Source organism: Strix uralensis, chromosome 4 (assembly GCF_047716275.1).
Source record: "Strix uralensis isolate ZFMK-TIS-50842 chromosome 4, bStrUra1, whole genome shotgun sequence".
Classification (NCBI taxonomy): Eukaryota; Metazoa; Chordata; class Aves; order Strigiformes; family Strigidae; genus Strix; species Strix uralensis.
In genome coordinates, this window is record NC_133975.1 from 43,286,392 (window position 1) to 43,310,295 (window position 23,904).

General features: G+C 35.9%; 1 protein-coding gene across 1 annotated transcript in view; it reads left to right on the forward strand.

Moving 5' to 3' along the window:
- The window catches only part of SH3RF1 (SH3 domain containing ring finger 1), an 89,585-nt gene that overhangs the window by 47,819 nt on the left and 17,862 nt on the right, over positions 1-23,904 (forward strand). Inside the window, exons 3-7 of the mRNA XM_074866500.1 lie at positions 5,052-5,327; positions 6,717-6,812; positions 13,594-13,896; positions 14,833-14,943; positions 23,034-23,188. Of these exons, the coding sequence (XP_074722601.1) occupies positions 5,052-5,327; positions 6,717-6,812; positions 13,594-13,896; positions 14,833-14,943; positions 23,034-23,188 (941 nt within the window). The remainder of the gene's footprint in view (positions 1-5,051; positions 5,328-6,716; positions 6,813-13,593; positions 13,897-14,832; positions 14,944-23,033; positions 23,189-23,904) is intronic.

The following is a 23,904-nucleotide window of genomic DNA, read 5'->3' on the forward strand; positions in this document are numbered from 1 at the left end:
ATTCTTTTTGGATTATGAAGACATAGTTTTCTTGAACTTGAAAAAGCCAGGGGGACTTAGTTTCAAATGTTACTGCCGCCAGGTTGGTGTGTTCTGCAAAACAGAGTATTCAGTTTGTTTGGGTGAAAGCAGTATATCTACAGCTTAAAATAAGGAGCATGTTTCCTTCCTTTAGAAGGAAATCCTACTGAAGGAAACACGTCTTTTAATATAAGCAATATAAGAAGGTCTTAGTGAAATATTCTTATAAGATCTGTGTTTCAAAATACATGAAAATTTAAAAGCAGGTACGGAAAGAACAAAGGAGCCTGAAACAGAGGAAACAGAACTGGACAGATCAAATGGCTTTAAATTAAGACTTGAAAACAGGTATTGGAGCCAGCGAGATGAGTGAGACATGAAAAAACTAGGTGCAAAATGGGATGTTCTTGCATGTAGGACTGGACAGCTTGGTAAAGGCCAAAGAAGGCAAGAAAGCAAAAATACATGTTAAAACAAAATAGTAATGCATTTGAAAGATATGGTTCAGGAAGGCAGTATGAAAGAGAATGGACTGGAAGATTAAAAGAAGCAATGTTGTCATTCAAAAGGATTGAATGACTAGGAGTCTGAAGAGAAAATCTTGGGTATACCTGTACCTACTGGAGAGCGTACATGTAAAGAACTCGCTCAACCCAAATCTGCTTTGCAAACAAGTTGACTGCAGCATATTAATGAGCTCCTTTCGTTATGTAAAGGCAACTTTTATTGGCAACCAAGTATGTCTTACAATACTGGTTCTTTGGGAAAAAAAAAGGCTGATAAAAGCACCTCTATAGCACTAGACTTACTGTACTTAGAAGTGCTGTGTAATTGGAGATTTATAGTTTCTCATCTTGTCCTGGTTATTTATGTGACTGTTGGTTTGATTTAGAAACTGCATGGAAAGAAAATAAAAAGATAGCTGAAGAAAAATAATTTTTCTGTCTTTACTTACAAGAAAACTGCAAATAACTGATGATTATTAAAGATCCCCTTATAACATGGATCAAAAGGATAGTAACTTCCAGTTTTTAAATTTTTCTGTAAAGAAAGGCAGAAGCTATTTAGGAAAGCTAGGCATAAAAACTGCTACTGAGGTGTCTGAGCAGGCCAGCTTTTTTGGAAGCTGATAGCCCTTTGGTTGTGCACATAGACAGTTTCAGAAATCTTTTCTGTCTGTCCTACTACTAACATAAACAGTATTTCTGTAAAAATATGACTTCCTGGCCTCTTGAAGACACTCAGTGTCTGAGAACCTCAAACAGGTAAATTCAATTGGTTCACAGAGAAGCCCAGGCCATGTCCCAGTCTCATGGCCAGAGAACAGGGAATGCCGTGCTTGCTTGGAAAAGTGACAACCAGCAGCGCAGCGGCTGGGGCGGCTTGGAAGGAAACAGAGATGCAGATGACCCAGTATCTGTTCTGTTCATTTCCTTGGGAGGGGATTTACTATTTTTGCTACTTTAGCTTATGCTGTTTCTCCAAGTGCGGTAAGTGATACAATGAACACTGTTTTATGCCAGTGTAAGCATATTTACATTTGGGCTTCTGCCACAGAAACTCCTTTTTAAAAGGAAATCAGATCTCGTGTTTCTGTGCAGACATAAGTTTCTCTTGGCTTAAGCTCATGAAAAATACATACAGTTGCATATTGTCCATTAAAAAAATAAGAGTAAAGTTCGAAATAAGGTGACTGAAGACAAAGTATTGATCCAAAGAGGACAATTTTAAGTGAATTCTGTAGGTTTCTAAGACAAAATACCTGGGTTGGGAGGAGAAATCTGAGGAGCCCAAGCCTCCTGTATATGAATGTATATGCATTTTTACATATTCTTGTTAAACTGTTTGTTTTGATGTCATCATATCTTATTAATTTTATTTTCCTTAAAGGAATCTGACATGTGAAATGTATGCATATCCATGCCTTAGCTAAAAATTAATTTAAACAGTTTGTGTATTCGCAGTAGTATTAGAAGGTCAAGTATTTTGGTGTATGCATTTTGCATAAGGACTGAGGAAATAATTCTAAGAAACATATTTTGTGTGGAGTCTTTCTGAGTTTTATATTTTAATTTCCTAAAATGGTTTTTGTCTGCATTTTTTTGTTGTTGTTGCTCTCTCAAAGAGCTGGCAGGCTAAATGGCAGCTGTAAACCTAAGGGTAGGCTGCAAAGTTTTTCTTCCAAAGCCTTCCTTTCATGTTTAGCCAAGTGAGAGACACGGAGTGAAATGTAAACTCCGGCTTGGCGTATCCTCATGGCCTTCTCTCCTGGTGAACAGGCAGAGGGGCAGAAGGGGGGCCGAAGCTGCCCAAGGCTGTTCACTGTGACAGGCCCCGGAAGGCACCAGCCATGAGCCGCGGCTCCCAGGTTGCTCAGAGGAGGAGGAACATGAAGATGGTGCTCGAGGGCCCTTGATACCGTACCCCTGAGAACAGTGCTCCCCATCGCACCCGCTCCTCCTCACTTCATCCTCTCCCTGGGACAGAAGGAAAAGGAATTCATGTTACTTCTCTTCGGAGTCATTTAACTGTTTCTCTTTAATCCCTGGCAGTCTGACTAAGAACTAAGTGCATGTTTTGTTGAACTTTGTTCTGTTTGAAATTACGGACTGGAACCATTTTTATTTAACGTGGGAAACAAGCTTTGCAGAAACTCAGCGTATACGCTGGGAAAAGAACTTTCTATAAAATATAAACAGATGTATGTACAGTTGAGTGAAGGTTTGTTCATAGGAGGCTTTGTGATAAACTGCATAAATACAATATCAAGTTCTAACAAACGATGACCAGATGATGAGTTAGATCGCTTTGACATGATCTGCTGCGCTGGCACTCCTGGTTTGTTTTGGTTTTGTTTGTTTTTAAAAAGATTTTTTTTCCCAACTGTTTTTTATACACACAGCTAATGTTAAAGTTCTTCCTCAGTACGGGGATGTAGAAAATTTTCTCCCAGGACAGTGGGGTGATTCCTGGGAGACCTCAGTGCAAGAGAGATGCGTATGTCTTGTAGTAGCCCTAATTGCTTGGGGCCCTTTTCCTACCAAGTAATTCTTTGGCCTGTAGTCACTGAAGGGCTGTAATTTTTTGGTTGGTTTGTTTTTATTGGGATGGAAATGGGTAAGCAAGCAGTGTCTCCTCTCTTGTGTAGAGGTGTGTTTCTTTTTGCTTCTAACCTGCCCTCTTCCCACCTGTTCTCTCTCTGCACTTGTCCTTACTACATCTGCACTGAACTCTGCAGAGAGCACGTAGGACTAAAAAAATACATATTTTTTAATTCTTCTATTGTGGCCATGAATTTCCCCCTCAATCAGTTGGGGCCCATAAATTCTTTAGTTGATGTCTTAGCCTTTTTCCCTATGCAGATTTGTACAGAGTATGCCAGTGGTGTTTACATGCTGCGCTGATGCAGTTAAGTGTGATCATGAAGAAAAATACTGTTTGCTTCAGTCTGAAGATCACCAGTTTCTGTGAACAACTGCGTGAATCCTGCTAATGTGATAGTTTTAGTACCCATCCCAGATGCAATAGAATGAACTATGATTTTCCTGTATTCATATGGAAATCATACTCATCTGTACATATGTATATACATATGGTTTTCCTTTGACTGTTTGGTATAGAAAGAAAATTATTAAATAAGCTAATCTTTAAGATATTATTTATCCATTCATTAAATTATTAATCTGTTTAATTTTTGTGTACAGTTTTATAAAGATGTCCAAACAAATTGTATTATATTGAAAGACAAAATTGTAAGTGTTGAATGTGAAATAAATTATCAAGCGCTCCATCTTCCGACCAATGAGACACACTCAAAGTGGTAATCCCTTCTGAGAATTTCCTTGCATTGTGTGTGTACCTCTTGAGATACTGCAAATGCAACTCCAGTTTACAATCTAAGCTGGTAGAAGGCTTGAGACACCTACCATGGGGTAGATATGGTGAATAATATCACCAACATTGAATTTCATTGAAATGTGCCTTTTCCATAAGGGCATTAAAGATGTGAAATACTATGCTCTAGTTGACTAAATGCTGTCTTTGCTGTGAAAGGACTGTTTTAGTAATGCAGGTTACTGCTGTTTGCATTATTAAGGGGGTGAGCTCCCCTCTAGGTATTAAAATTGGAGAAAAAAGAAAGTTTTGAAGGCAGTAGCCCTAGTACTAGTGTTGCAGAGTTTTTATGGCTCACTCTTGCAAAATGTGGAGATGTAGACCGAGCAATTAAAAAAACCCTGAACCCTGCAGTGTATATAAAGGAGAATGACACAGTATTATATTGTAATCCTTCTGATACGCATTCAAAAGCAGCACCGATGACCTACAGTTTTCAGATATTATGGAGGAATCAAGTGAAGAAAACCCAAGGATACCTACCTTGAACAGTTTTTTTTCCTGTAATTTTTTATAGCTGTGTTTTTAAATAAATAATTAAATTTAAAGGCTTGTTCCAGGATGAAATATCTCACCTTTAATAAAGTGAGATCTGTTTTTCAAGATGGAAAACACCTCCCTTATGTCCTCATCCTTAGCATTCTCTGCCCATGAAATAAATAAGGTGAGGGAAATAATAAGAAAGTCAGGCAGAAAACATGCTTTAAAGGTCTTATAGCAGATTTGTTATTCTAGTGCTGTATTTTCTTGCAGCATTTTTCTATCAGATCTCTAAAGTCAGGATACTTTACAGTTTGTTTCTTTTGTGGGTTTTTTTTTTAATATTTAAGCTTAGTAAAGTACTATATGAGGGTTAAATTAGTATGGGGTTTTTACCTCTCTTGTGCCTAGCAATGTTGTAGCATTACTGAAAATCATAATGAAATTTAGGGAGATGTGAAGACTGTGTAGAACTGAAGCTCTTCCTACACATTTGGGTAAAATCAGTAGAATCATTGCAATAAAATAATTTTATTGTGCATAATTTTACTTTGCATTTTTATACAGTTTCATTCATAGTCTCCCAAAGAATGTAATATAAATTCTATTTATTAATTCTCATCTAATTGTAGTGTTGTTATTTTTTTCTTCTTTAGGGTGTACCTCAGTTACCGTGTGCCAAAGCATTGTATAACTACGAGGGAAAAGAACCTGGAGATCTTAAATTCAGTAAAGGAGACATCATCATTTTGCGTCGACAGGTGGATGAAAATTGGTATCATGGAGAAGTCAATGGCATCCATGGCTTTTTTCCTACCAATTTTGTTCAGATTATTAAACCTTTACCTCAACCTCCGCCTCAGTGCAAAGCACTTTATGACTTTGAAGTAAAAGACAAGGAAGCAGATAAAGACTGTTTACCATTTGCAAAGGTAAAAACAGAATAAAATTATTATTTTCTTTTAATAATTTCATTCACTTGGATAAGAAATAATAAGGCTCTTCTGTAGTCTTGTCTACATTTTTTTTTTTAATGGAGCTGCACAAATATGAAAAGGGCAAGTAATTCTGCAGGTGTTTCTCCTATGTTGATTAGTTTTGCCTTCCTTCTCTTCCTAAATTACACATAATTTCTCTGAGGTTTTATTTTTGAGAATGCAGTTTTTCATAATTACAGTAGTAATGTTCTTAATTATGAGAAATAACCTATGTTATAAATTAGAAGTGTTCCATCTTCTAAAGAAACACCCATTTTAAATCGAAGTTGGTACTGTTTTCAGCTTAGCATTTAGTAAGCAACGTTTTTAGGATCTAGATACCAGACAAAGTACTATTATACTTTGTCATTCTATAATATTACTAATAGTGATTAGTAAGAAATTAGTAAGAAATATTTTGTTCTTGTTGTTGCTGTTGTAATTAATTTTCTGTCTTGCAAGGCACATAATGTTACAGAGTTTTAACAGGAATCAGAGCTGTTCCTTTGTTTTCACTTTCTGATTCTTTATCAAATTGCACAAAAATGTTGCAAAATCAAATATGAGCTAATCACTTTTCTACACTTGCCTATTAAAAATGAAAAGGATGGCTAAAATTCTAAAAAGGAAAGATATTAACATGTGGATAGACAGTGGTTGTTACAACACAGAACAGCAATACTGTTGAGGATGATTGGCATTAGCTTGCGTATTTTGATTAACTTCTTGGCAAACTGTTTTTTGTTTTTTGTTTAAATCTCCAGTCGTACTTGAGTAAGCATACTTGTTTCCAAATATTTTAACTTGCCTATGAAACAATTATGTATCTCAGTATAAGTGAGAGCAATGTTTAATATGCACATAAATCCTTTTTTTATGTAACATTCTCAAAACCATATCTAATCCAAATGCTCCATGTAGATGTGAAAGAAATCATATCACTTACCAGTGTTCTTAAGTACTTAAATAGAAAAGAAACATCTAGGGAAGATTAGGTAATGAGTCAGTTGAGAAGAAAAAAGATTGCAGTTCTGTTGATTAATGCTAAGGACTTAAAGGGGGGCTGATGAATACCATGGCCTGAACATGGCAGGAAGTCTGACACCTAAGGACAGAGTCCAATGGCTGAGTTTAGCTGTGGACAGTTAGCTGAACTCTGACAAAATAGGAAAAGGAACAGCTGGAACCAACTTCAACCCCAAAAGTGGCATGTTCGTTACGGAGTGCCTTCTCTGCAGTGCTTGTCCGTGTACCGCCTTCTCTGATTACCTGTGCGTTATGGAGGGAAATTAAATTAGAAGTTTAATTAGAGCTGGGAGACATAATCACTGCATGTTCACACAGGATGATGTTCTGACTGTAATTCGCCGCGTGGATGAAAATTGGGCAGAAGGAATGCTGGCTGACAAGATAGGAATATTTCCAATTTCATATGTTGAGGTGAGTAAAGCTGGGCCTTCAGTAAGGTTGTGCCCACTGTGTATTTCATTTTCCAAAAGGAAAAATAATCAGCACTAGTGATGATTAAAAATAACCTGAGATACAAATGCTATTAGACCTAAAATAATCAGAGATGTGTGTGCTTCTTTTGGGAAAGTTAATGACCTCAGCAGTTGAACCAGTGATTTTTACTTAGCTATTTGATACCTCTTTTCATTGAATGAAATTGGAATGAGAGTACTTGGAGGCAGTCACTGTGTTTTCTTGTTAATAGTGGAGTCATGCAGTCCATCACAAACCACGCTTAACCAAAAAATGAAAGCAATCAGCAAGTCAGAGAAATAGTAAGCTTTGCACTGTCCCTAATGCCTGCCTCTTAAAACCAAATTAGCATAACTAGAAAGTCAAAGAATATAGGCTGTTGTTAAGCAGGTAAAGCATTGCCTTTTACATCCAACAGACTCTTATATAAAGTCTTCTGTATCTTCCTGCATTTCTCATATGTGATATGACAATTTACAGTGAGAGGTGGCAGTTGAGAAAGTTTCCCCAACCTTTTAAGGTTTAAGAGTTGAAAGCTAAATCTTCTATATAGAAAGACAGCTGATTAAGAACAGCGTGTACAGCTGCAACAATGATTTTTAAAATTTGCATTACAGAAAGATATAGAGGTTTGGAATAGTATTTGTCTTTCTGATAGGTATGCTATGGGTACTTGGTAGGATGCACTTCTTGCACTGACAAGATTTTATTTAAATAAATGCAGAATGATGAAAGCAAAAAGTATTTCCATATTACATATGGGATGAGAAATATGTACTTCAGGTCACAGAAGAGATGAGTAACCATACTAAGAATCAAGTCAGGTTTTATTAATGAAATTTCTGAATGCCCTGATGAGATGGGAACTTTTTTTTTTAAAAAAAGACTGTGTTCAACCAACATAGAATTTGTTCTTTTTAAAAGGGAAAATATGTATATTAATTTTTATAGGTTGATGTAATGTATATCTGGGGATAGAAAATTTCACGACTGAAAAAACAACAACAAAACCAGAAGGGTTTCAGCCTTAGTGCAGTTCTGGCTTCAATTTAAGAAGCCAGTTTAAGAAGTTCTTGCCCCTGGCTATTCATTCCTAGCTCCTTGCAATTAACTGCCCCTTCAGTTTATCCAGTAAAGCTTTTTGTGGTGCTTTTTAATACTAAATCACTTAACTTAGCCAAGTTAGAAATAGAAGTTTCCTAGGGCTGCCACTCGAGCTAACTATTTAGCTAACTGGCTCCATTTCCATCTTTACAAAAGTTTGCAAAATGGAGATATACTCTTGAAAAAAATTCTGTAAAAATTATACTCGGTCACGAAATGTATTTCACCAGTGATGTTTTCAGACAAATTCCATCAACTAAGAAAATGTATCTTCCGTTAACCCTTTTAGGACAGGCACAAGCACTTGTGTACACAAATCCCCACTAAAATGATATAGGAAATCTAGAAGGATAAATAATATCCAGATAGATACTTCAGATAAGATAGGTGGTTTTTTTGAGTATATACTAAACCGAAACATGTGCTGCAGTGAAGAGCAGTGAGATATGCAGAAAACTATCAATTTGAATTTTGAAATACCAGTTTTCTGAGATTGTAAGACTACTGTTCTGGAAAATATACAGACAGTTGATACAAACAAGTATATCAAACCATTCTTACCTGTGTTACTATAATAGACACTGAACATGTGAAGAAATCAATGTTTTTGAGATTATTTTTATATAGTATTTATTTTTAGTTATGTTTCCCAATCTTGTAATCAATACCTATTTTTGTCATAATGATAGACATGTCTTTGCCTTGTGTTTGTTCGTCCGCATCCTTTTTTTTTAATTATTTTTTTTAAAAAATGTGAATTAGTACTTGCATTTACTGGAGATTTTCTGCAGTCATTAACTTTAAAATTAGTGTAGTCTGTGATGTTTATTCTGCAATATAGGTCTGATACTGGCAATATTTCTTGTACAAGGAGGTCACAGGATAAAATTTTAGATACATTGAAGTCCGTGAAAAACTCTACTTATATTTGAGGACAACTTTTTACCTGGAGGAGCATTTTATGATTCAGCGTTTTCTAGTCTGCTCTATTCTTTTATATCCCTTTTGCTTATTAAATTTGTGATAATAAAAGCTAAGTCTGAAAACATTTTAAGAGAAATTTTAGTAGTGATTTCATTAAAAGTATAGTTTAACTGTCTCACAAAACATTACGTCTTTATCTGTAGGCGCATAGCACTGTGAAATAATTACTTCTATCTGCAAATGAAAAATAAATAATGCAAACATTGCAAAAATGAAATTCTAATTTCTAAGAAGTGCAAGATATTATTAGAATTTTTCTACGTAGAGTACACTTCTGAGTACAATAAACATTTCTTAGAAAGACCTCAAATTTGACATTTTGATGTGGTTTAACATTAGTTAACACACTCCAAATCTAATAAGTATTTACACTTTCACAAGTTATTCCGCACTCATACAGAACAACTAGAAAAATACAAACACCCAGAATAGAAAAAGAAAAATCAGAGAAAAGGAATCACTTTTCAATCAAAATGTCAGTAGAAGATAATGACTGTTTTCATTTTGCCAAGTTAACATGAACAACTGGGAAACACCCTTTGTATTATTAATTCAGCTCATCTAGCTTTATAAACAATCTTATAGAAATGTAGGGGAAGAACCCCCAAATAATCCAAAATGTCCACTGTAGTAGAATTTTAAGTTCATTGTCATTTTCTACAACTGCATCCATCAGTTAGCACAACATTTAATCAATGAGAACATAAAACTTTTATGTACCTAGTGTGTCAGGTTGGGGTTTTTTTGTGAGCATCCCCTCCTGTACCAAACAGGAGTGTTTCAAACATACATATTTTTTTTTTTTGTCTATACATTCTAGATTGGATTTTAGACTGGATTTTCAGCATGGTCTTTTTAACATTGTACTTAACTAGGTTAAAGTTTGTCTCTCACTGTTAGATGATGTGATTCATGCTTAGGGTGAATCATGTGATTTAACATGCTTAGGAGAAAAAAAATCAGACTTTTGTAACAATACTAACTCAGAAAAATAAGGTAATACCTTTTATGGAAACTTTCCTCTATTTTTGACAGTTTTGCCTGCCCGAAACTTAAAGTAGAAAATTTATGCAAAAAGTGAATGATGTATTCCACATCGAGTAGAATTGTTAACTTTGAGTAGAATTATAGTCTAATCCCCCCCCATATTTGAATGTGATAATCTCAGTGTTATCATTCCAGTGAGAACTTCTGAGTGTTATAGTTTTGATTAATTTCCCTAACAAAAACTGCAATACAGAGCTATTTAATTTGTTTCAAAAATTAACATAAACACAGCTTTGCTCATGATTGTGATCTGTTCAAGATTCTTCCGCTGATTTGGACAAAATATATTTGTTCTGAAACTTTAATTGTGAAGCTGAATTTATGTTTCTAAGCTATTTACTATCCTCCAGGACAATGCTTAACAAAAATAATATCAGATAAGGACAATGTTTGCCTTAGTTCCACTTACACTTTACTTCTTTGTTGCTAAATATATGTGAAAGTGAAATGTTGTCTAGAAAGCAGAATTTGACTAATAATAGTGTTGGTAATGTGGAAGGATAACTTCCTGACATAACGGTGATGTAGTAAAATTGCATAAGTAAAAACTTTGGATGAATGTGTAAGATTGTTGGAGGGAGAAGATGGTGTTTTCATTTAATTTCAAAAAGTGATGATACTTGAATTTTAACTCTACATGTGAGTGAAGAACACCCAAATTAATTTGTTAGATAATACAGTAAAGCACAACTATAAGAGACCTTGAAAAAGGTCTTTCATGGGAATCTACTTGATAATTTCTCCAGATGGCTGCAAGCAGGCGGAAGCCTATCTGTTCGCCTCAACCCCTACCGCAGCACTGAGATGCAGCTCAGCCGGACACCTCTGTCTTGCCCCCATTTGGAAAGTTGTTCTGTTTCCTGGATTTGGGCAGGAAAGGGAATTGGATTTCAGGCTACCTGTTACAGCAAAAATTTTGTTGAATGGAGAAAACAAATAAATGTGAATGTAAAAGTTGAAGAAGCTTCGGTTCAAATACATTTATTTAGGAAAGCAACTGATGTAGAACATGTGAGAAGAGATACAGGGATGTTTTTTGCAGCAAGGAATGCTGTATTGCAACACTTCATAGAATGAGTGGGATGCATTCCCATGGTGACCTTCAAGGGTTGCTAGCTGTTTCATTGGAGAATACATGCAAGTTCTTCGCTTCTCTTCTCAAGGAAGTAAACTGCACTCTGCACAGTATTCTGCAACTGTTGCTGTCCTCAGGTCACTTCTAAGGCCAGTAATCAGTTCACTTCCATGTTCAGGTTCATGCTACTGTCCTGTGCTTTCTTCGCTACATAAGAAAGCTCGGTATGTTGCTTATATTTGAAGCAGTCTTGAATCAATCCTATGGGCAAGCCTTAACTTTTCTCTAATAAGTTGCTCATTGTATAGAATAATCAGATTCTGCAGGTATTAATAGCTTCAGGAGGTAAACAAATACAATTAGGTGTAACAGGTACTTCAGGATGCTTTTAGCAGAGGGGCTTTTGTTTTTGTTTTTTGTTCCTGGGTGATCCCTTTTTCGATTAGGTAGTTCTTGTTTTAGAAATGAGTACTGCTTTTCTTTCTCTGAGCTGTGTAATTTGTGAACAGGTTCTTTGCTAAATAAGGGAGTAGATTAGATAAGAATGGAAGTGGTTGCAGCCATTGCATAAGACAATATGGAAGACACAGGTTGTCAGGAAGGACACGAAAAACTTCAGTCTGAGTTGGAAAAAATAAAATGTGCAAAATACATAAATAATTAGTTTTTGAAAAGCCCACATCTTATTCCATGATGGAGGATAAGATCCTGATAGGATGAGTAGCAGAGGGTCTTATTCTTTTTGGCTCTTATTTTCTACTTGTTTCATATCCTTCAGCCTCATATCTGTGTTCTATGATAAAATAACATTGTCTTCACTGGTTTGTTAAAAGTATGTTTGCTCTAAATGTAAAATTTAATAAATAATAAAAAAACCCTAGATAATGGACTTGCAAGTTAATTGGAGAAAGCTGTATCGTTATGTCTTCTGTACTACACAAGTGGGAGCATATGGACAAAATAATTTTGTACATGTCCGGTATTAGCAGGATTGAAAATCTAGCATCCACCTTTTTCTTAGGAATGTTTACCACTGTGACATTGTCTTTTCCTATCCTTCCTGTTCTCTTCAGCTGCCTTTTATTCTTTATTCTTTCGTACCAGTTTATATATATATCTACTTGTCCTGAGAGATAGGAAAGTGTTCAGGGTATAAGCTGTTACCATTTGTAGGAGCTGTGTTTAAATAGGTGTTGATGCTGTCATGATTAATGATGTGTTATTTGTCTAGTAAAGTTTTGATGGGGTGAAATGCTGCTTTAAAACTCATCATGAGCATAGTAGGTATCTTAAGATTTGTGGAAAAATGGGTAAAATAAATAAAAGAAATAATATGCTGAAGAGTAGAAATAGTACTTCTACAGTAACTAATTTCATTTTTTCATTCTGATGTTCTTCAGAAAAGATTTATCCTTTCTTCATAACTGGCTACACTTACCCAAGTAACAGTATTCATATTTAGTGGCACATACTAACGTTAGTTAACCTGTTCAGAAAACTGGTGCTGGTGTTACTTCAGCTCATGAATAAGTGAGAGTTCTGACATTATTCTTTCCAGTAGCTCTAAAATGTAAATAAGACTGTCTGGAAATAAAGGGTTTGTGAAAAATGTTGGGGTTTTTGTTTGGTTTGTGGGTGGTTTGTTCCCCCCCCCCCCCCCCTTTTCTTACATAGTTGACATCTCATTGTAAGAAGAAAATGTCTGGGATCCGGATTTCTTCATTGGAAAGGATTTGTTTGTATTTAATATAATATTGTTGTAACAAATAGAAAATTTCATTGTGAACAAAAAATCGTTAGGTAAGCTTAAAAAAAGAAAAATCCATTTGAGGGTTCTTAGGCACAGAGATGCTGCCTCTGCGTTAGAAAATTCAGGAGCTGAGAAGGTATTTCCACAGAATTGCCAATATGTTTCTTTTCTCCTTATATCGTCTTATGCTTGTATAGCTACTTGTTGTCAGGCAGTATACTGATATAGGCGGATATTTAGTCTGTCCTACTATGTTCTTAAATCTGTGTTTATGAAGCCTGGTTTTTACTACTAGTAGTGTTAAAGATATATTCATAAATACCAAGGGATACTAGGAGGAATGTGTAGGTTTATGTCATAGAAACAAAAAAAAAAAGGCTTAAAATGAAATGAACATTCAAGAAGTTTTGTAATACAGATTTTTATATTATTGGGTCAAAGGGAACCACTGTGTTTTAGTCTGACTTATAGATGACACAGGCAGCGGATATTGATGAACTAATCCATGTCTGGACTAAAGCATAATAATGTCCTTTCTGATTGAAATTTTACCTCTGATGGGTAGTCGACACCAGCCCAACAGTAAATGTGTTGAGTCTGTAGCAAAAGACTTGTCACTCTGTAATGCCTAGTTTGTAGAGTAGGTGAGTACTGTCACAGTTTGAAGTTGCATGATTTAAATTCTATTATATTATGAATAAAAGGAAAATAGATTATTTTGTTATATTCAGGTGATTTTTATAAATTAAAAAATACTAACGTGTGACTGACTTTTGTAGTTTAACACAGCAGCCAAACAGCTGATAGAATTGGATAAGCCCTCAGGTTCTGCTGTTGACTCTGGAGAAGGTACCTCTGGAGCAGCCCACAACAATTCAACCCAAAAGCACACCGATACTAAGAAAAACACCAAAAAACGGCACTCTTTTACCTCCCTCACTATGTCCAACAAGTCTTCACAGTCTTCTCAGAATCGCCACTCAATGGAAATTAGTCCTCCTGTCCTCATCAGCTCTAGCAACCCAACCGCAGCAGCCCGCATAAGTGAGCTGACAGGACTTTCCTGTAGTGCCCCTTCTCAGGTAATTTACATGAAATCAAATATAAATCATGTCTGTACTTTTTTTTTTTTAAATAACTATAAGGGTTTCTAATCTTGTCAGATTACTTACTTCAAATTATTAATTATATGTAATTAATATTAACATATGCTTTCATGAAATTTATCTTCCAACATGAGAGCATTTAAGAACATTTTGTAACACTTTTTATACAATGATAGCAAATTTTTTTGGTCTTGTAAGCTAATTTGTTTCACGGTTGTTAATTTCTTAAGTGCCACAAAGATTGTTATTAAACTGTGGAAACTAGCAACTGGAGTGATTTAATTTCTTCATTTTTTTCTAAATTGAATATAATGTTGGATATTAATAAAGTACATGCAAGTAAAAGGTAAATTCAACGTGAAAATTACATGAATTCCAGAAATGAACCATATTAATCTGATTGTGATAAGTAGAAATATTTATCTGGCTTTATTTGTTAATCTCATGTTTCTTCAAAGCTTTTAGTTACAAGATACAGTAGTTTGTAAACAATTGTCTGTTTCACAGATTACATTTTGGGAGAAGAGATAGTAATGGAGACTAAGAAGTGTTGGTGTGATTTTACATGAGCCAGTAAATATGTTTTAATTGCACATCTTTGGACTCTGACAGTCTTTTATGGAAAAAAAGAAAACTGACATTGGTAAAAGTGTGTTTCACATTGCTAGTTCAATTATCTCCAAAGTTTCTGAAATGTCAGGGGAAAAAAATAGTGAGCAGTGTGGTCCAGTACTCTTTGTACAAGTATCTAACAAAAAATTAGTTCTAGTGTTCTAGTTACAGTTAGTCTAGTGTCTAAAGTTACAGATAGTAGAGTACTGGTGATTTTGACCATGAAGCTTACAGCTGTGTCAAAACCAGCTCCTATTAAACTACTCAGAACTGACCCTCCTGGTTTTTTTTCTTTGACAGGTTCATATTGGTACTACGGGACTAATTGTGACTCCACCCCCTAGCAGCCCAGTCACAACAGGGCCTTCATTTACCTTCCCATCAGAAGTTACCTACCAAGCTGCTCTTGGTGTAAGTACTGTTTAAGAAAACTCAGACTTCCCACTTATCTCTGGTCTGTACAGTCATTTTTTTCTCTTGAGTTCTGATACACTGATTTGAAGTGATGATTTTATGATGATTGTCTATGTGATAAACAATGGCTTAAATTGAACTATAGCAAAAGCATTATTGCTACAGTAATGTTTGCATCATGTCATGCATATCCATTTCTCCAGCTTTCCTCTGTTATTTCTCTGTAGTAAACATAAGAAGCACGCTTCCTTCCAAAGCAGTGTTTCTTTTCAGCATGAGTAGGAAGGAGATTATGCTCGGCGAGAGGTTGGGGGAAACAAGCACAATGTTACAAAAAAACATCCATTGAGACCACAACTGCCAGATATTTCTGTCTTATTTAAGTCAGTATTACCAAGATTCTCTGAAATAAGTTTCAAAACCCTGCTTTCTTCTAATTAAATAAGATTATTTTAGTTGTGTGTACACCTGTGGCAGATGAAGGACATACCTAGCATATCTAAGTTCTTGGGGATCAATATGAAAAACTGTTGCAAGTGTCCATCTTTTAAAGGGAGGAATATATTGCAATGTTGTTTCCTTTGGACAAAGAAAATGCCATTGTCTTCAAAAAGTGCAGGATTTTATTCCAAAACCAAATGAAATTCTTCATTTTGCTATGCTTATGGTGGAGAAGCTCTGGAGTGTCCTGTATCATACTGCACTTATCAGAGTCTGACCTTATCTGCAGTAAAGACTATGGATACCAGTTTTCAGAGATCTTCAACAGAACTTAATGAGTCTTTATTTTGATCGTAGGAATTCTCAAAATTTAGTTCTTGTTTCAAGTCCAAAAATTGTGCCCCTAACCTTTGGCGGGGGGCATAGTTGAATAATAAATCTCCACTTAGTTTAAAAAACAAAACAAATCAACCCAAGCAAAAAACCCCAAAGCTTGGTCTTGTTCACGTGTCTAATTATCCTTGCTGTCTTTAAAGGAAGTAAAATGTGATGAATAGCCTTGCTACTAAATATGTCTGGTTTTGTTTTCAACTTTTGCCTTTTGGCACTTGGATCATTTTACACATTTGTCTTGCAAAATCGAAGGCAGAATTGTCTGTCTTCTATTATCGACTTTTTTGTTGTTTAAGTAATGCTTAGGTGTGGCTTGGTTGCAGGTGAGAGGTTGCGTTTTGACAGCTTTCTTTGGGACTCTTATGTTTTTCAGTCCTTAAAATTATGATGCAGTTATTTTCTGTATTGTCTTCAGTACTTCCTTCTGGCATGGTAAGCACATGGTAAGCGCATTGCAGAACTAGGTACAATACTGCACAGTCTTTTTCAGTGATGAAAAATATTGATAGTATGAGCCTTTTACTTTTATCCTGTTAGTCTGATGTTTGTATCTTGAGAATTTGCATCCATTTATTTGGCCTGAGTGTAGCACAAAGTTTATGTTCAGCTAAATATCCACTGTGATCCCATACGATGTAGTAATTGTTCTCATACAAGTAAATATATTTCACATTCTTTGTTCTTCAGACAGATGATCTTATTATTGACAATTATACAGACAGTGTCTTTTGCCCTGCCTTACTGAGTAACGCGGGTTGCGCTGTAGCAATGCTGTGTCCTTTTGTTATTAACGACTCCTTCAATCTGTAGGTCATCTGTGCAATCCTACTATTAAATTTATGCTAATCTGGAACCAATTAATAATCTCCTTATACTGAGATTCATATTTTAATGTCACATAGCACTTGAGGTTGGAAGGGCCTCTGGAGGTCATCTAGTCCAACCCCCCTGCTCAAACAGGGCCACCTACAGCCAGTTGCCCAGGACAGTGTCCAGACAGCTTTTGAATATCTCCAAGGATGGAGACTCCACAACCTCTCTGGGCAACCTGTTCCAGTGCTCAGTCACCCCCATAGTGAAAAACTGTTTCCTGATATTCAGACTGAACCTCCTGTGTTTCAGTTTGTGTGTCACTGGGTACCACTGAAAAGAGTATGGCTCTGTCACCTTTGTAGCTTCCCTTCAGGTACTTATATACATGGATGAGATCCCCCTGAGCCTTCTCTAGGCTGAACAGTTCCAGCTCTCTCAGCCTTTTCTCATAGGAGAGATGCTCCAGTCCCTTCATCATTATCTTAGTTGGCCCTTCACTGGACTCTCCAGTATGTCTGTGTCCGTCTTGTAGTGGAGAGCCCAGAACTGGACACAGTACTCCAGGTTTGGCCTCATTGGTGCTGAGGAGAGTGGAAGGATCACCTCCTTTGCTTGACCTGCTAGCAAGACTCTTTCTAGTGAAACCCAGGGTACCATCACCCTTCTTTGCCGCAAGGGCACATTATTGCCTTATATTCAACTTGGTGTCCACCAGGAAGGACCCCCAGGTCCTTTCTTTGCATATGAGGTGTACATCTAGTACTAGAAACAATTAGCTGCTTATATACTAATCCATGTAATCTTTTATACTTCTTTCATCCTCTCCTTCAGAAAGTACTTGTGATAACAGCATGCAAAATCAGTTTTGTTATCGTTTGTGCTGTTAGGCAGAATATAAGTCTAGCTAACATATATGCACAAACACTGAGTAATTGATTTAATTTGTGGCTGAGATGTTTTGGAGAGGGTGGAGTAGGCAGGACTCAAAGCATAATTTCAAAAGTTCTAACGGAAGTTGCTTTTTTTTTTTTCCCCTCTCAGTAACAAATGCTTTTGTTTGTTACTAAGAATCAGTAGTTCTTTCTTTGATGCCAGTGTGGAAAAATACTTTATTTTGGTGCTGGTGTGAAGTCATTAGACCACCTCGGGTGCTTTAGTTGCGTATGCTTGTTCAAAAGCGATCTCACCACTGGTACCCACAGGAATTAAATTACAGTGCTAAATGCAGCATGGAGTGAAACTCCTGCCACATGATCGTCCTGTATCCTGGAGTGCTACTTTCTCTTTGTGATAACCATGTTCCTGGTTATGTTTCCAATTAGGCATATAATTCCCATTGAGGATCTGAATTATTCTCTGCCACCCTCTTTAAAAGTCAATAACCTTCTGTACATAATGTTCTGTTTCTTCTTGACTTGTCTTCAGCATGACTAAAATACAAGCTGACAGCTCAGGCTACAGTCAGGTCACTCCTGTGTTCTTTTACTGTAGATGATATTAGATGATAATGCAGTTTATAGTCAGACTGTGAAGTGCGTCTTTCATGTCCACTTTTCCTCTTGCTTCATAAACTCTTGTTTTAATTCTAGAAATGTGCAAAACAGTCCTGACAGGTCAAGAGAGAAAGTGATGTTCTTGTCTCTCTAGGTGTTTCCCGTCTGGAAATTCCCTCCCTGACGTTCTGAGCATTAAACTATAGAACAATTGTGATTGTATTATTTAATACATCAGAAGTGGTTGGCTTGAGTCCTTTTGACTTTTTATTTTTTGCTTTTGTAAGTATAAACTCCTGCACTGCTCTAAGCTTCTCCCTTTAGCTTTTTTTTAATTTCTGAATACTAAGCAAATGACAAGGGAGTTGGCTTGTAACAGGGAGAGTTTCTCTTTAGCATGAAGATAGTTTAATTGGATCTTCCTCCTGTCAATTGTTTTGGTGTTTATAACACTATTTAAAGTTATTGATTGTTCTTTGAGTTGTTTGTACAACTTCTTTTACTTCATGCCAAACTCAGATTAAGGGAGAAAGAAGAAATCGAAGAGGATGAGTGTGGTTCCCCATCAGTGAAGAAGAAAAAGATACATTCCTTTACAATAATCCTGAATTATGTATCTTTGCTACATTTATCTGTCCTGAATCTAGAAACAAAAAAAAGTTAGTGTCTTCTGTAAGAAATATGACTTTTTTGTTGTTAAGAGGAGATATTTTGAGCTGTCTTGTTGGGTAACAAGTTTCTCTAAAACAGCTGAGATTCATTCCTAGCTCAAAGGAGCCTGTGAGACTTTTATCTGTGTGCATGTATAGGATCACATCTTAGTTTGTTACATTGTTATTTTGGGAAATATTATGGTGGTTCAAAAAATGCCAATTGTGTTAAATTTTGTTTTGTCTGTAATAATCTTTTGTAGATGGTATTTGGTACCAAACATTGTATGAAGTAATTTACAAATTTGCAGCCAAAATTGGCACGGATAAGACTTATGAATGAGACTGCTTTTGTCGAGTGACTGTATACACTATCTGCTGCTTGTATCTCTTAAGCAAATTTTAAGTTGCATTCAGAAAACCTGTGATAGTTTATTTAAAATTTTTATTTTACAGCAGCAGTTCTTTAGCCTAATTCTTTAGTCGACAGCATTAATTCTTGTTTTGTGTTTTGAGGTTTGATTCTTTGAAATTGAAGAAGCTATGAACTGAGACAAACTTCTCACAGCTGAAGCTTTTGTCTGTGGTAATATCATTTACACTGTTCTCTGGGACTCACCACAACTTTGCCCCTAATGGGGGCATTAATTGTTCTTCTCTTCTTGGCCACTGGCATTTTTGAACTTTGTAGGTGCTTAGTATATTTGAAGTTCTTTATAAACTAGCAGGTGTCAAGTTCAATAGTTGTTGGGTGAAAATATGCACGTACAGTTATGTAAGGCTTATTTACTTGGGAGGAAATTCTTGGATGTAATTTATAAGGTAGTTACCTAATGGAGGAGATCTAGTTGCCATAGATTTTGCTGAAAAAACTCTTAAAGGAAGTATGTGATTTGAACTATGATATGGAAAAAAGAGACAAAATATACCGTAGCAAAGAGTTACATTCAAAAGCAGCAGCAGAAAACCAGAATGTAGCAACAACAGATAACTTACCTTCCTTTCACTCTCTTTACACTCTCTTGAGAAGCTAACAGTATTTTGGACTGCAATTGACCATATTGCTACTCCTGCAGATTGAATATGTTGACTTTGAAATGGTGTCTTGGTGTGTGCACTTAACTAGCAGAAATAGGTGGTCTATATTTGGATGGTTTACATTCACTTATGTGGTGAAGGTTTCATAAACTAAAAAATCCCTGTTTTTTCTGGTCCTGTTCTCTTGCCCACGCACAAAAAAAATTGCCTATCTATGTTAAAGTATGTAAGGTAGTCTGTATTATTATTAATGAGGCACGAGCTGTGAGGGTTATAGTATACTGATGACATTTAGCTCTCTTTCATGTAGTTCCAGCTGATTCAGTAGTGTAAGTCAGTCAGGAGGAGGTTTAAATAAGAACTGTCTGCGTTTGAACCAACAAAAATTCAAATCAACTTTTGTTGGGAAGAGGAAGCAGCTGAAAGAAACGATGAGGTTTTGTATGAGAGGCCTGTTCTTGATAAACATATTTATAGTTTAGAAATTTTGTTAAACATGAGCCTTAATTTGTTATCCCTCAGGGGATTTTGCAAGTCATATATTTTTTTCCTAGACCTTGTGGGAGCAAAGACAGTTAATGATTTCCCCCCCACTGCTGTGCCTTTTGTTATTCTTTGGGTGAGCTAGTTATTGATCTTCAGTTGACTGATATGGGTATGCAACCTAACTATATGTAAACTTAGTAATATGTTATGTGTTTCTAGAACATGAGTATAGGTACTATTTGAAGTTTTTACAGAAATTAAAATCAAATTAAATAATGTTTCATCTTCCAATTAAAAAAAAAAATGTATCACTTATTTGCTGTTACATATGCTTGAAAGTACCCTTGTTGTCTGAAAAGTAGTTGCAGAAACTCTCATTTTTTTTCCCCCTTAACTAACTAAAATGAAAATAGTCTTTAATTATTTTGATAAGCATAGTTTATTAAATCGTGTGGGTTAGCGCATATTGGCTCACAGAATGTTGACTATGGGAACCATCAAAACTAGCTTGTGCTCTGGAGCTAGGCATGTTTCTCAACAGCTAGAAAAATGGTTACATACCAGAAAACTTCTTGAAAACTTGGCTAGAGCATTTGGATATATTTTATCAAGTTGTAGCAGTGCAAGCTGAGGAGTGTTAGTCCTCTAAAGCCTATCAGGTAGTTTATTTAGATTTCTTAGTACTTGCCAAGTCTTTAAGAGTTTAATTGGTCTGTGGCTCACTGCAGGTTTCATTACCATAGTAATAGACACAGGGAGGGAAGCAGAACCTGAATAAAGCAGAATAAAATAGAGCTGGGAAAGCGCCTTTATTGCAGCTAAAAATTCAATGTATATTGTGTGTTCAAATGAATAAAATACAACGCCCAGCATTTATATCTTTAGAGATTCATGAACTGTGGAATCGTGACAACCTTGATATTGTGCATGAATGGGTTTAATTTTAAAGATTTCCAGCTAATCATCTCCTAATGTGGATTTACAGGTTCTACCATGTATAAAGGAATCTAGATGCCTAAAAAAAGGTTTAAATTTATATTCAGTAGACAGGTTGTCTAAAAGTTAGATGCTCACGTCCAGCTTGAATTCAGTTAAGACGTTTGTTGAAGCTGACTGGGAGGGGCAAATAACTTCTGCTGCAAAGCATCTGAAAGAGAAATGTTGTTATTTCAGTATGAATTATCAAGATATTTTAAAAAGCTTGCTGGCTGGATGGGGATCTAGAATGTGAAGCAAATGCAATTGCCGTTGTAAATAACTCAACTGTTAGTATCAAAACTCACAATAATGTTTCTTCAGCAGGTCACGTCTGCTTTGTGTTGGATACAGGAGGCCCGCTCGGTCTTAAGAAATTGTTAATGTACAATCAGAAGAAAAGCTTTAAATAAAATAAGAATATTTCACAACATATCAATTTATATCATAAGCATAAGAATTTTGAGTGAAAAACTATAAGAGTTAATCAGTTTTCTTTAGAATTGAAAGCTTTTAATCATGTAGTTCTTTACTGTGTCTTGACAGCATAAGACTACTTCAGAGAGCTTTTTATTAACACTTTCACCAAATGTAGCCAGGTAATACTCACACATTGTAGAACTAAGACTTATTTTCTTTACAGGTTTTTGTTTAGAAAAACAAAAATACCCACCCTTTAGAAGCAGGCTGTTTGAGGGGAATTAAAATCACTTTCAATTATATATTTTTCCAAACTGATAACGTAATGCTATGTATTTATATGCTGATGCACTGGAAAAGCCAGGCAGTACTTCAGGACATTTTGTTAATTTATATTTTTGTTGATTTGTATTCTTGTTACGTGTTTTTTAAACCTGAAGTGGTATGGTTTAGAGTTTTGTTTCAGTATTAAAGTACTGCGTTAAGTTGAACATCATGTCTGAAATTAATTCAGTCTTACGTTTTCAAATGTTGGAGGTATTTTATTACTCTTTTTGTGTGTGTTATAACACAAATAATTATTTTTGGAAGGGGGGGCAAGGAAAAGTTCTCCTTTTGTGAGAGACTTTTCCCAGGAGTGTCAGTACACAAGGTCCTCAAGAAATGTCTGAGGCTTTACAGAGCAGAAGGTAACAATTGTGCCATTGATTCTCAAAAGGCATAGAAGCCTGTAGGCAGGACCCCCATTATGATGTGTCTGTAAAGGAACTGTGCCTTTTTACTGGGGTGTTTGTTAAAGATTACAGATCTTGATAATACTGAATTTCAAAAGCTAACTCTTTAAACTAGAAGAATAAGAGAAAGTGGTAACAATAGCTCAGTAACTATGGTCTCATATTGTGTTCGCTTTTGTAACCCATACATCAAAAGAAAATTTCCCCCAGAAGGGGTGGGTTTTGGGTGCACTGCTGCTGAATTGTATATTATGTTTCAGCTTCAGGTTACAAAAACAATCATGTTTTGAAGTACAGTCAGCAGCAGGATGCAGTATCTGCCTCCTGGAAGGCTTCTGTATTTTTGTTGTGTCCTATCCTAAAGACGTTAGAATTAGAAACAATGCTTTAAGTTTTTCCTGTGCTGAGAAATTGCTTGTCATTTGCTTAATTAGCTGCCAAGACATCCAGATTTTAAACTGGAAAAAAAGAAATACAGACAAGCCTAATTCTCCAGTTATATTGTACCAGTAGATAAAGGAATACTGAAATCGGCTGGTTTCTTCCTATTTCCTTAGAATATCATACTTTTTTTTGCAGCCAGTTCAACTCGTCAAACAATATTGATCATCTGTTGCTATTTTTTTTTGTTCTCATAAAATCAGAATATGAATCCCCCACTTCCGCCACCACCTCTCTTGTCTGCTGCAGTCATTGCATCAGCCTCTTCTGGACCTCAGTCTGGCAGTGTAATGCAAAGGCCTACATCAGGATCAACTGACCAAATGGCACATTTACGACCACAAACTCGTCCAAGTGTGTAAGTAAAATTGAAACTTTTCGCCAGTCAGAAAAATGGAACGAGATCAATAATTTCACATGTGCTTATATCATGCCAGCTGGCTAGATTCTCCTAGAATTCCCAGAAAGCCAAGCATACAGCTCAGAACAAAAGCAACAAAACATATGTAAAGGTGATATCCCCAAACAGCCTTCATACTGAGGGTTATTTATGTCTTAGGTAAATATAATCACCTGTTGCTGTGTGTAGAAAGGACTCCAAAAATATAAAGTATTTGTCACGCAGAAGATGAATGAACCCTTGAGTTAGTGATGAAGACAGTATAACTTCAAGTGGCAAATACCAGAGTGAATTTATTCAGTATTTTCTGTTACGTATGGTTTGAAAAGGCTATTCTTATATGGAATAACTTATGCCAAAACACAGGAAGTGCTGTATTTCATTTAGACTGTTACATTAGTATGTCATTGTCAGACTGCTTGTGTAAGTTGCAATTGAAATTTGACTGAAGATTCTACAGTTCACTGAATTAGTGGGTGGCAATTTGGAATGAAGGCAGAAAACTGTTAGTTAGCATTATGTCTTTGCACTTGTAATACAAGCAAATGTGCGTCATCCTTCTGGGTGAAAATATTTTGTATATTAATGTGTGCTGCTGACAGTATCTTCTTGGAAACTTCTTTGTGTGCAGCTTGGAGAATAAGTGATAAAATTAAAAATAAAATTCAGGAGTG